We start from the raw sequence: 14227 nt of genomic DNA, 5'->3' as shown, positions 1-14227 counted from the left end.
GGATTTAAAGCACACACTTTATGGATGCACCGCCCTGTAACCAGGTTATCGATCTCTGTCTACCCAACATTTTTCCTGTTGTAACCATCTGACAAAATGGATGTTGGTAAGCAACTCCGAAGGCAGAAGCGTAACTTGGTCTTCTAAAAATGCATTTTTAATTTTAACGACGCTATCCCATCTGCCTAAATACCACTCTGGCTGTCTTCTGTGCTTAATTTTTTTTTTCTGGGGGGCGGGGGGGGACCTCTGAGTTGAAAGAAGAAATTTTGTGTCTGCTCTGACCAGTCTTAGAAATGTTCTTTCCCAGTTAAAAGGGGTCACTACAAACACTAAAAACTGGCCCTGTTTTCCAGTGATTAGGTTACAGTAGCTCCAGCCTGTAAGCACCAGAATCCCCCATCCAGCTGATCAGTTACAGCTGTTAATTGTGGAACAGGGGACTGGCTGACATCTGCTTCTTGCTTAGTTAGTTAATGGTTCACTTCCAGGTCCTAAAAGGATTGTAGCCTTTCTCCAAAGACAATGTCGGGCCCCATCTCTGTCTAGCTTCTACACAGCCTGTCTTGTTCTGGTTTGTCACTCTCCATACAATGCAAATCCGAGTGAACTCACATCTGTCACCGATCGACCCAATTCGTGAGCAATCTTTTCCCATCGACCTGGGGTCCCTCCTGGGAACTTAACCATACTTCTTGTCAGCTGGCTGAGGTCCTCTTCTGTCCAGTCAGGTGCCTGTAAATTAGTTAAAAAAAAATGCATGAGACCAGAAATTGAAGGAATAAGGCAGTTTGTTCAAACTTCCCCCAAACGAGGCTTTCCCCAAAATGCACAGGTCTGGTGCATTCATCACCTCCCGTCCTGCTTTTCTTACCCAAACTCAGAAGACACTTCCCTAAAAGTACCTCTGTTTGGCCCGGGTGCCCCAACAAAGCTATTCTGGGCAGGAAAATAAAGCAAAACTGGGGCACTGAAATACTTCACTTTTCACTAGGGACAAGAACCCTGCCTATCGAATGAACTGTACAAGCCTGGGACTTTGTCAGGCCTAGCAAGTGTTAAAAGACACTCAGAGTATTCAGGTGAAAGTGTTTCTAACTGGTAGTAAAAAATGGTAAAGAAAAATAGAAGAATGAAGTTTATGAATATTAAGAGTTGGATCGCACGATCAGGCAACACTAGTCAACTATCCAGGCCAAAAAGTGCCCTCTGGTCTCCTTTATCTGAATCTTTTTCACTAAGAAAAAGCCCCACATCCCACCATCTGTAAAACAGAAGTCCAGAGGTATTTTGGTTTAAAGCGAGTTAGGTAATTCAGCTAGTGGAGATCTAACCTAAAACCTACCCCACAATATAAAATGTACAATAAAAACAGGCAAATATCCCAGTGTGCAGTTTTGGAATAAAAGCAACATTTCTGAATTAAACTCCAGGCTACTTCTCGGACGGGAAAAAAATAGCGCCAAACCACGTTAGCTGTAAATGTGCTAGTTTTAACATTTTAGGGTGGTGCAGAAATCTACTACTTTTCTGCACAACCAAAATGTACAGAAAAATACAGAAACAGTTCCTGCCCCACAGTAGCTCATCTTTAACCACCCGATGGCTTCTGAGACCTGACAAAGGCACTTAATTAAAACTAGGCAATGTCCCAATGGCCACGCAGGGCCCAAAAGGCCAAATTGGGAAAAGACGGGCCTATTCCAATTGCAGCGGCGCGTTCTGGATGCTTCCCCTGCAGTCCGGCGGACCCAATCACAAACTGAGCAAGGTAAAAGGAGAATTGCTACCAAATAGCTAATGATTATGTTAATTACTTCACTCAAGTTGTGGTCCACTAAACCGCCACTGGAAGAAGGCAGGCCCCTGGCCCAGCACGTCATCTCTCCCCCTCCGCCCTCAACGGGCCCACAGCTGGACGACACTGGAGACGGACAGTATTTTTCCATTTTTATCGTTTCGGAGGGACCTGGGAAACAAGCACACCTAGTCCAATCCCCGTTTCCGATAACGAGCGGGCATCCATCCACATCCCCGAGCCATGAGCAGCAGAAGCCCAGTCAGAGGTGGGTGACCCTGGGGACCATCTCCACAGCTACAGCAAAGCTTCTCCCTGACACTAATCCTCCCTGTCATTCTCCCACTGTGCTCTAACCACACTGACATCCGCCTGCCGCACTGCAAGCTGAACGGGGCCCTTCCTGACTTTTTACTGTCTCCCCCAATCAATGGTTCAAGCGTGCTCTTTTCACCATGTCCAAATGGCAGCTTCACTCCTAATCAAAGTGCACTGCCCTGGTAAAGGGCTTTCCGAAAAGCTCGCCATTTGCATTCATTTGCAAAGCAAACTACTTTTATTCACTTTGTTCTGCTATCAAGAATGCTCCCTGAAGCAGATAAATTGGCATAAATACAACCTGCCACTTAGGAGTCAGTAAATAATAGCCAATAGTGGGGAGGATTTTATCAATCATTCTATTTTGTATCCACCTAATTCTTTGTTCACTAAATGCTGAAAGCTTCAAACATATTCATCTGTACAGCCTGTTACAATACAGGCATAAATTCACTTCCATAGAAGAGGTGGCCAAAGAAAACCCATCTTCATGGTTGGTTGCCGTATTTTACGGCGCAAACTTCCTTGATATTAAGGGACAGCGAGAAATTTTCTTCCAATTTGAAATTTGCTACTTTGCCTGCAATACAATTGGGGCGGGGGGAGAGGGGTATATAGAAGAGCTATGACCACAGACTACCGAACTGCAGGTCCAAGAAACTACAGAGAGCAGATTGCTAAAGCACTAATATAAAATGTACTTTGATTTTTTAAGGGGAGAAAATGGGCTTCATCCCTTAAAAACTGCATTCTGAAGCCTTAATAAATGTACTATTTAGTTTCAGAAATGCAAAAGGGTTAAATTTTAAATTGAATTTCAATGTAAAGGCTTGCAGTTCAAAAATCATACTGTGACCATCGGGAGGTTTGAAGCTGCATATAGATGTACATTTTATACAGCATTCAAGCCGTATAAATACAGTGGATCAAAGCAGTTTCCCACAAAATCAAATCATCATATTTCTGCATGAACTATAACAAATGCCTACCAAACATTTTAGGAGCAACCCAAACTGTCTAAAATGTCAAGAGTGAGAAGCATTACTTCCATATAATAAACCAGCGTTTTCAAATCGTTCACACCACCTTGGTGATTCGATTTTTAAACGGGCGGCGCACATTAACATTAAACATCGACGATGAATCTAGTTTTCGTCGTGTTAATAACTGGTTCGAGAGGAAAGGTAACACAGCCTCCTGAAATACCCAATTTCTGACCCGCTTTACTAATTAATATACATTTTATTTTACACTGCCAAATATCTGAGCAGAAAAGAGATGAGCTGTATAACTGTGATACCAATCAGAGGGAAAAGCTACGGTTACTTCCTATTACGCTGCCCGTTCAACTAAGGAACTCCCCCAGATTCTAATACTTGGGGGGAAAAAATAAAAAAGATCAACATCGACCCAGAAGAATTGAGGGGCCGGCAGATCCTGGAGAAAGCCCCCTCGGCCACATTCATTGTTATCTGCTAGGGCCGGGAGTTATGCCTTTAGAGAAGCGACAGGGCCTAACTGAGATCCGATCCGCTACAGGCAGCATCCTCGAGGGTGGCCCTGGTGTGAATATATTCTTCCTGTTCTAATCTGGAGCCAACTGTAGCTGTGAGAGTCAAATGAATGCATCAGCATACTGCTTTGTCACTTAAAACCATGTGTGTTCAATATTACGGAAACGCTGGGCCAAAAATTCATCTCTCCAGTAATGGGAGATACCACATGGTTGGGGACAGCTATTGTGACCACACAAGCATGCCCATTTTGCGTCAGAAAAGGTCCGTTCTGGGACAAATTCTCCATACGGAATACAAAATGAAAAGCGGGCAGTTTTCAAAATTATTCAATATTTTCACCTAACACCGCAAGAGTATATATCTGCTCCCCTAAACTGAGTCCTTTTTAGATTAATCAGGTCTATAAAATCGGGCTTTACTGGGGATTTGCTGTCCTAAGACAATCTTTAAAATCCCAAGAAAAAGCGAAATTCTGATGGATTCTTTATTTGCCGTTTTCATTTTTATTCCACAAAATAAAACCTTTCATAAATGACATTTCTTTTCTGTAAAACCTTTAGCACCCAGAAAGTTAGAAGCATGGGTGCAAGACAATACAAGGACAGGACCCATAAAGTCTTGAATTCATAAATTCTAATGCCAAAGAAGCCTTCCTTTCCAAAACGATGGGAAAAACTCTCTTCTAATGATGATGGCATTTATTAAGCACTCACTATGTGCAAAGCACTGTTCTAAGCACTTAGGAGTTTACAAGGTAAACTTCTAATAAAACCATGAGAATAATTAATTGATGGGCATACTTTCCAAGCGTGTGAATTTTCACTGTATCAACCGGCTTTATGCTGATCTAGCTCAATTCAAAAACTCTCAAAGGAATTTAGTCTAATAAATTTCATCCTTAGGTATGAGCCCCAGTCTTAAAACCATAAATTACAGCAGATCATACTTTTGATAACTAAATGACAAGTCTACTAATTGGCTTCTCTCAAACTACATTTTAAGCATACTTTTTAGTATTTGTTAGGGTTCCAGAAATACACTTTTCCTTTCAGTAATCACATAAAAATTCAGAGAAAAAATACCCTGAACAAATATTTGGAATGGAGAGAAAACACTGCATTTCAGTTTCACATATTAGAGAGGGAGACCTTTTTTAAAAAAAATCGTATTTGTTAAGCACTTACAATGTACCTGGCACTGTACTCAGCACTGGGATAGATACAAGATAATCAGGTTGGACACAGTCGCTGTCCCGCATAAGGCTCTGTCTTCATCCCCATTTTACAGATGAGGTAACTGAGGCACAGAAGTTAAGTGACTTGCTCAAGGTCTCACATCAGACAAGTGGCAGAGGTCCTGCCAGAGGCCCATGCTCTTTCCACTAGGCCATGCTGCAGCTTTCTCAGCAGGAGGTTACCGCTATTACAACAGAACCCACTACATACATGGGTTGTGTAAATTCACTTTAAGCATTGAAAATGAATCTAATTTTCATCATTTAATACCTGGTTCTAGAGTTTCAAAAGTCTTCTGAAAAAAACACAGGTTTGACCCTGTTTACTAATCTACATTACTTACTGCTAAGTATCTGACCTCAGCCTGGAACGTCCCCTTCAGTGCAGGCAATCCACTGCTGCCCTGCTCTCTAAGGCCCTTCTGAAATCACATCTCCTCCAGGAAGCATTCCCTAGTTAATCTCCCATCTTCACCTCCCATTTCTTTCTCTCCCTCCTCCCTGTGCCTTTCTAGCATTCCATGTCATCCCAAGCCCTTAGGGAACTTATAATAATTATGGTAATTCTGGTATTTAAGTGTTTACTATATGTCAGGCACTGTAATAATAATAATAATAATAATGATGATGGCATTTGTTAAGCGCTTACTACATGCAAAGCACTGAGGGGATACAAGGTGATCAGGTTGTCCCACGTGGGGCTCACAGTCTTCGCCCCCATTTTACAGGTGAGGGAACTGAGGCACGGAGAAGTGAAGTGACTGGCCCAAGGTCACACAGCAGACACGTGGCGGAGCCGGGATTAGAACCCACGATCTCTGACTCCCAAGCCCGGGTTCTTTCCACTGAGCCACGCTGCCTCTCACTGTACTAAGCATTGGGGTGGATATGAGCAAATTGGGTTGGACACAGTCCCTGTGCCACGTGGGGCTCACAGTCTCAATCCCCATTTTACAGGTGAGGTAACTTAGGCACAGAGAAGTGAAGTGACTTGCCCAGTGGGGTCACATAGCAGACAAGTGGCGGATCAGGATGCCCCTACTATTGCACTTATGTGCACATATTTACACTGATACGCCCCACTAGCTGGAATTTATTTGCAGATCTCCCTTGCTAGACTGTAAACCTCTTGAGGCAGAGATCATGTTTACCAACTGTTTCGTACTTTCCCAAGGGCTTAAATACAGTGCTCTGCACAGAGTAAGCATTCCTGAATGAAGCTGCAGTTGTACTGGCAGTTGCTCAAAGCCCTGAACCATACTAAACAAACTTCTGAATTCATTACTCATCACGCAATTTCTTAATGAAAAAAATTCCCCCAGCTGCATCTTCCTGAAGCTATGAGCCCAAAGGCATGAGGTCTGAATTCTTAGTTAAAGCCAACAACCCAGCACCGGGAAATTAATACAAATTGCACCTGTTCTTTTGTCCCAAGTGCTAAGCACCTGTGATCTGGAGCTTATTCAGGTACATTTTTCAGAGCAGAGAAAGCTCTGCTCCCGCCACCTAAAACTCAACAGGTCCAAGACTGAGGTCCTTATCTTCTCTCCCAAACCCTGTCCTCTCCTTGACTTTCCCGTCACTGTGGACAGCACTACCATCCTTCCAATCTTGTCGGCAGAGAAAATTTTTCTGTCATTTCTGTTCAGCCAGGCAATCCAAAAGATAACGAATGAATTGTAAGATGTAACAAGTACCTGAAATCCATTGGTGCTGAGGTATATTATTCAGTATGGGTGGTCATTTTCTAAAAATAATTGGATACTGCAAAAGAGTAATAGCCAATAGCAAAGGGCTTACTGAATGCCACATGGCCCAGTTATCATGGCTGGAGGGGAACGAGAGCTGGGCTCTCTCAGGCTGTTCATTCTCAGTCTCCTTTCGCAGGCTCCTCCTCCTCCTCCTCCTCCCATCCCCTAACTGTATGGGTTTCTCAAGGGTCCCCTTCTGTTCTCCATCTATACTCACTCCCTTTAACTTATTCACTCCCACGGTTTCAACTATCACCTCTACGCGGATGATACCCAAATCTAGACCTCCTCCCCTGTTCTCTCTCCCTCCCTCCAGGCTCGCATCTCCTCCTGTCTTCAGGACCTGGATGTCCTCCCGCCACCTAAAATTCAACAGGTCCAAGACTGAGGTCCTTATCTTCTCTTATCTTCTCTCCCAAACCCTGTCCTCTCCTTGACTTTCCCGTCACTGTGGACGGCACTACCATCCTTCCAATCTCATAAGCCTGCAACCTTGGTGTCATTCTTTGACTCCACTCTCTCATTCACCCCACGTATCTAATCCGTCACCCAGATCTGCCGGTCTCACCTTCACAACATCGTCAAGATCCGCCCTTTCCTCTCCATCCAAACCGCTACCACATTAGTACAATCACTCATCCTATCCTGACTGGATTACTGCATCAGCATCGTTTCTGATCTCCCATCCTCCTATCTCTCCTTACTTTAGTCCATATTTCACTCTGCTTCCCGGACTATCCTTCTACAGAAACGTTCTGGGCACGTCACCTCTCTCCTCAAAAATCTGTAAAGGTTGCCTATCAACCTCCATATCAAGCAAAAACTCCTCACTATTGGCTTCAAAGCTCTCCATCACCTTGCCCCTTCTTACCTCACCTCCCTTCTCTCCTTCTACATCCCAGCCGGCACACCCTGCTATTCTGGTGCTAACATTCTCACTGGACCTCGTTCTCGCCTGTCTCACCATCATTCCCTGGCCCACGTCCTACTTCTGGCCTGGAATGCCCTCCCTCCTCAAATCCGCCAAACAATCACACTTCCCCCCGTGAAAAGCCCTACTGAAGGCTCACCTCCTCCAGGAGGCCTTCCCAGACTAAGCCCCCTCTTTCCTCTGCTCCGCCTCCCCATCACCCCGTGACTTGCTCCCTCTGCTCTATCCCCTCCCCACAACAGCACTTGTGTATATATGTACATATTTATTTTTCTATTTATTTTATTAATGGTGTGTATATATCTCTAATTCTATTTAGTTATATTGATGCCTGTTTACTTGTTTTGATGCCTGTCTCCCCCCTTCTAGACTGTGAGCCTGTTGTGGGCTGGGTTTGTCTCTGTTGCTGAATTGTACTTTCCAAGCGCTTAGTATAGTGCTCTGCACACAGTAAGTGCTCAATAAATACAATTGAATGGATGAGACGTGGAGGTGTGATGGTCACATGGCTCCAAGAAACCAGGAAGAACCAGCAAGGCTGGAGGAAGGAGACCTTGGTCCTGCAAATGAGTTAAGGGGCTGGCAAACCTTCTAGGGTGTCAGCTTGATTTTCATGAAGAGTGGCAGGCCACTGGTTCTCGGGGACTTTACCAGTTTCCTCGCAAATGATGTCATCCTGCTGTAAGCCCGCACAGTTCCCACGGCAGTGACCAACAGTACAATGCCAGATTAATGTTATTTTCTTTTTTTTCCCCCACTTCTACCTCCCTAGCAATCAATCAGTGGTATTTATTGGGCATTTACTGTACTGTACTAAGCACTTGGGAGAGTACAATTCAACACAGTTGATAGACAGTGGCAGATAGATAGTGGCAGTTCCCTGCCCACAAGTATTATTTATTTTATTTTGTTAGTATGTTTGGTTTTGTTCTCTGTCTCCCCCTTTTAGGCTGTGAGCCCACTGCTGGGTAGGGACTGTCTCTATATGTTACCAACTTATACTTCCCAAGCGCTTAGTACAGTGCTCTGCACGCAGTAAGCGCTCAATAAATATGATTAATGATGATGATGATTAAGGGCAAGGAACATGTCTGCTAATTCTGTTCTACTGTACTCTCCCAAGGGCTAAGTACAGTGCTGTGCACAGAGTAAGTGCTCAATAAATACAATTGATTGATCGAAGGAATTTAGTCTCCAGAACCATCCAAGACTTTCCCTGATGCCTCAATAGCTCATGTATTTTTGTTGTCCTCTTGGCTGAAAGCACAATGCTAATTTACTATCTTGCTTTGGATGCTTAACACTGTGAAAAAAAACATGATTTAAGGAATAACTGTCTTTCTGCCCCTTCCAGAAAGAATATCAGCAATGTTATCCACAGGGAAACCATTCACTGAAAAACATGAAAGTTTAAATTTAGTTGTGTTGCATAAGCTACAGATAGAGCTGGGTTATTTCTGAAACACAAAGCAGTATCGCCGAATGGATAGTGCATGGACCTAAGAGTCCGACGGACCTGGGTTCTACCCCAGTGGTTAGTATAGTGCTTGACACATAGTAAGTGCTTAAACCATACTCTAAAAAACAACACAAAAGCAACTGATACTTCTTTTAAATACTTAAAAGAATCTGTGAGGTGGTATCTTGCAGCATGGTGTAGTGCATAGGGCACAGATTTTGGAGTCAGAAGGTCACGGGTTCTAATCCCAGCTCCATCACTTGTCTGCTGTGTGACCTTGGGCAAGTCACTTCACTTTTCTATGCCTAAATTACCTCATCTGTAAAATGGAGATTGAGACTGTGAGCCCCATGTGGGACAGGGACCGTGTCCAACCTGATTTTCTTGTACCCATCCCAGCACTTAGTACAGTACCTGCCACATAAGTGCTTAGCAAATACCATAATTAAGGTTTTTTTTAAAGTCTGAGCTATTTACTTAAAACATTCAGAACACTAAAACCACCAAAAAGACCAACATAATGGCAAAAGAGCCCTTTGTCTAAGGTTCCATTGACAGGTCTTTACTAACAAACACTTTCTCCCATCCTCCCAGAACTCTCATGATACCCCATCAGCAACTTATGTTGCCAACTTGTACTTCCCAAGTGCTTAGTACAGTGCTCTGCACACAGTAAGCGCTCAATAAATATGATTGATGATGATCAGCACATAAGGAAGCCGAGGCCTGGAGTTATTTCAACAAGTAGCTCAAATGGGAGTTGTATGTGGGCTGACCAGCCCCTGCCCTGCCCCACTCTTTCCCATCCTGCCCCCGGAACCCATCACCACCTTCCCTGCCCTTCAGCAACGTCCAGGCAGCTCCTTCAGCTAATCGGGAAATTTATTCCCCTAAGTGATTTGGTTTTATTTTAATCCATGAGAGGGGAAGAGAGTAATGATAAAGAAGCTTCTAACACAAGAAGATCTGAACCTGTCTTTCTCTGTCAAAAGAGAAAGACTTACTGGGTAAGACTTACTGGCTTACTGGGGATCTGAGCAGCATTAATTCAACTTTTTGTTAAAAACCCAAACTCCAAAAAAATGTCATGTAAAAACACCATGGGTCTATATTTTAAACTCTCTCTCTCTCTCTCTCTCCTCTTCTCCTCCCCCCCCACCCCCCCCGGAGAAAATCTCCAGGCTGCCAGCATAGCATTCCAAATTATTCTCTTCCGAACTTCTGAGAAAAAAGATATACTCTGGGATGCAGAGAAGAATCTACTTGTAGCCTCTAGTTGGGTCTATCAGATCATTCCTGATGTTGAACAGAAAAGAATCAGTTATCGGGTTTGGCCTTCCCTGAATTTGTGCTTCTGCTGTCTGGTTCTTAATTCTACATTAAATTGTGTTTTGAAGCTTTTTGCATATGCTCAACAGCAGCATGCAGGTCACTTGTAAAATGCACACAACAAACACCATGATTTAAACCAGAAGGACCATGTCTACTTTTATATAAACAACAACAACAACCAATACTTTTAGTTCTCCCCTAAAAGGTTTGTCTTTGAAAAACCTAGTATGATGTAGTGGCTTTTTTATGGTATTTGTCACACACTTATTATGTGCCAGGCACTGTCCTAAGCGCTGGGGTAGACAAGATGATCTGGTTGGACATAGTCTCTGTCCCACATAGGGCTCCACTGTGAACCCACTGTTGGGTAGGGACTGTCTCTATATGTTGCCAACTTGTACTTCCCAAGCACTTAGTACAGTGCTCTGCACACAGTAAGCGCTCAATAAATATGATTGATTGATTGATTAACCCCTACTTTACAGATGCAGTAACTAAGGCACGGAGAAGTTAAGTGAATGTAAGCTCATTATGGGCAGGGAACATGTCTACCAATTCTGTTATACTGTACTCTTCTGAGCGCTTAAGTACAGTTCTCTGCATAAAGTAAGCACTCAACAAATATGATTAATTGACTTGGCCATGTCCCACAGCAGGTAAGTGGCAGAACTGGGATTAGAACCCAGGTCCTCTTGACTCCCAGGCCTATCAATCAATCGTATTTATTGAGTGCTTACTGTGTGCAGAGCACTGTACTAAGCGCTTGGGAAGTACAAGTTGGCAACATTTAGAGACAGTCCCTACCCAACAGTGGGCTCACAGTCTAAAAGCCTATGCCTATGCTCTATCCACTAGGCCATGTTGCTTCTCTACTAGGATGGGCCATCCAGTAGCAGACCCTCTTTCTTCTCCATCCCTGAGCCACCTGACTGGAACATGCCTAGGCTTCCGTGGGTCTGTGGTAGCCGGTCTCAGCTGTTTGAATTCTGCAGCTTCTCGGTGTCAGCGGAACTATGCTTTTTAGTAACTAACAATGCCGGCCACCTTTGGGAGTGATGGAAGTGTTAGATTCAGTATCCTTTCCCTTAGGTGCATTTATTTAAAACAATCCACTCTCACTTATCCATGCTGGTGGAGAAGGTTAGCATGAATAATAGAAACCCCCAGATAATATAAACACTTCGGCCTCACTAAACTTTTTACCAGAGTAAGTGATTTGGATTTTGCTTCCTCATTCTATTCATACACTCTCCCTAGTTGAGGGTATTAACTAGCAGTTAAATGTCAAATGATAGGAGAAGACAGAATTGGAAAAAAAAAAAAACCAACAAAGGGCCTGAACAATTCACAACTTGTATATCCAAACCAAGAGCAGCGTGGCCTAGTGGAAATCAATCCATCAATTGTATTTATTGAGCACTTACTGTGTGCAGAGCACTGTACTAAGCACTTGGGAAGTACAAGTTGGCAACATATAGAGGCAGTCCCTAACCAACAGTGGGCTCACAGTCTACAAGGGGGAGACAGAGAACAAAACCAAACCTATTAACAAAATAAAATAGAATAGATATGTACAAGTAAAATAAATAGAGTAATACATATGTACAAACATATATACATATATACAGGTGCTGTGGGGAAGGGAAGGAGGTAAGATGGGGGGATGGAGAGGGAGAGGAGGGGGAGACGAAGGAGGGGGCTCAGTCTGGGAAGGCCTCCTGGAGGAGATGAAAGATGAAAGAGGAGGGTCCTGGGAGTCCAAGGTCTTGGGCTCTAATCCATCCTCTGTCACTGGCCTGTTGTGTGAACTTAGATAAGTCACTCAACTTTTCTGTGCCTCAATTTTCTCAACTGTAAAATGTGGATTTAATACCTGTTCTTCTTCCCCATTAGACTGTGAGCCCCATGTGCCTCAGTCCTTGGCACAAAGGGATTAACAGAGCTGCAATTATTAGGATTTGAAATGCACACACCATTTCTCATACCCTTACAGGATAACACTTGTAAGAGCTTGCAATCTTGTTGGGGAGAGATAGGAACTAAAATAAATTATAGAGAGGAGAAAGAAAGAAATGGGGATATGTACACGAGCTAGTGCTTAAGTAACAACATATGTAAGCTAAATATATATCTACGTGCTGAAATGGCACTGGGGAGTCGGAAGGGGTGGATGTTAACTGGGGAAATACCACACAGGGCTCACAGTCTCAATCCCCATTGTACAGATGAAGTAACTGAGGCACAGAGAAGTGGCTTGCCCAAGATCACACAGCAGACAAGTGGCAGAGCCAGGGAACTATAATGGGAAAAGAGAGTGGATATGTAAGAGGGAGAGACCTGACTGGGAGCCTTAAAATAAACTGTCAGGAGTTTCTCCTTGATATAGAGAGAACTAAGCATTCAATTTCATTTTCTGAGGAGTGGGGAGATGTGAGCAGAATGATCCAGGCTGCAGATGGAAGTACTCCCCAAGCTCAGACATCTCTGCTCAACTAGGAACCAGTGCTCTGATTCTGGGTGGAGAGGGGGAGCTAAGGAAAAGTGGGGCTTGGACTGGGAAGGCCTCTTGGAGGAGGTGAGCCTTCAGTAGGACTTTGAAGGGGGAAGTGTGATTGTTTGGCGGATTCGAAGAGGGAGGGTGTCCCATGCCAGAGGTAGGACGTGGACCAGGGGTTGACAGCAGGACAGGCGATAATGACTCCCAGTGAGAAGGTTAGCATCAGAACAGCACAGTGTGTGGGCTGGGATGTAGGAGAAGGGAGGTGAAGTAAGAAGGGGCAAGGTGTTGTAGAGCTTTGAAGTCCATAGTGAGGAGTTTCTGTTTGATATATTCGTATATACACACACATGCAAACACACACATATATAATCACTTTCTAACTGTAATATATCTATAATCATTCTGACTCTAAATCTGTTCTATTCAATTTCTTTCCCTCTAGACTGTAAGTTCCCTATGAGCAGGGGTCATATCTACCAATTCTGTTATACCGTACTCCCCCAAGAACTTAGTACAGTGCTCTGCACAAAGTAAGCGCTCAATAAATTCCATTGATCGATCGATTTCCATTTCACTGTTATCTGTTCTTCCTGCACTTCCCCAAAAGCAAGCAGGATTCTGAGCCACCATTCACAATCTCTCCCTGTCCATCATGGTTCCTCGAAATGTGAAATGTGTATATCTTAGTTCCTTGTATCTGGCATAAATAAAGGCCACAGTTTTGTTCTTCCTGGGATATCAAAGAAACAGACGACCCTTCATTAGGACATTGTTGGGTAACAGATTTTTCTCTGTTACTTGTAATTAGGCAATCCTTTTAACTCAGGCAGGTGAAATTCATTGTAGCTGTCAAACCCTAATTACAACAAATGCAAGAAATGTTTCTGTGCTTTAAAACCTCTTTAGCACACCACTCCTCTCCTGCCTCCTTCACGTTGTTTTCAAACTGTTCCCCAGGATCAATCCCTGTGAGGAAGCCTCTGTCATGCACAAATTTTTCATGTCAGCTGGTGAAACCTGGGGCATTAAGGGCAGCCAAATTGGAGCCAAACAAACCTGACCGTAATTTCAACTCCTTTAGGAGAAGCAGCATGGCTCAGTGGAAAGAGCCCGGGTTTGTGAGTTGGAGGTTGAGGGTTCTAATTCCACTCCTCCACATGTCTGCTGTGTGACTTTGGGCAAGTCACTTAACTTCTCTGAGCCTCAGTTCCCTCATCTTTAAAATGGGGATTAAGACTGTGAGCCCCACAAGGGACAACCTGATCATCTTGTATCCCCCCAGCGCTTAGAACAGTGCTTTGCACAAAGTAAGCACTTAATAAATGCCATTGTTATTATTATTATTAATTCCTAAAACCAAACTTACTAAAGAAAAGTATAGTTTCTG

The 14227-nt window shown here is 43.6% G+C and overlaps 1 protein-coding gene across 1 annotated transcript in view; it reads right to left on the bottom strand.

Moving 5' to 3' along the window:
• DNAJC1 (DnaJ heat shock protein family (Hsp40) member C1) overlaps positions 1-14227 on the bottom strand; it is a 143968-nt gene that overhangs the window by 10252 nt on the left and 119489 nt on the right. The window contains exon 9 of the mRNA XM_038755651.1: positions 616-735. Within this exon, the coding sequence (XP_038611579.1) occupies positions 616-735 (120 nt within the window). The remainder of the gene's footprint in view (positions 1-615; positions 736-14227) is intronic.

This window comes from Tachyglossus aculeatus, chromosome 13, assembly GCF_015852505.1.
Source record: "Tachyglossus aculeatus isolate mTacAcu1 chromosome 13, mTacAcu1.pri, whole genome shotgun sequence".
Lineage (NCBI taxonomy): Eukaryota > Metazoa > Chordata > Mammalia > Monotremata > Tachyglossidae > Tachyglossus > Tachyglossus aculeatus.
This window is presented reverse-complemented; position numbering and strand designations above follow the sequence as displayed.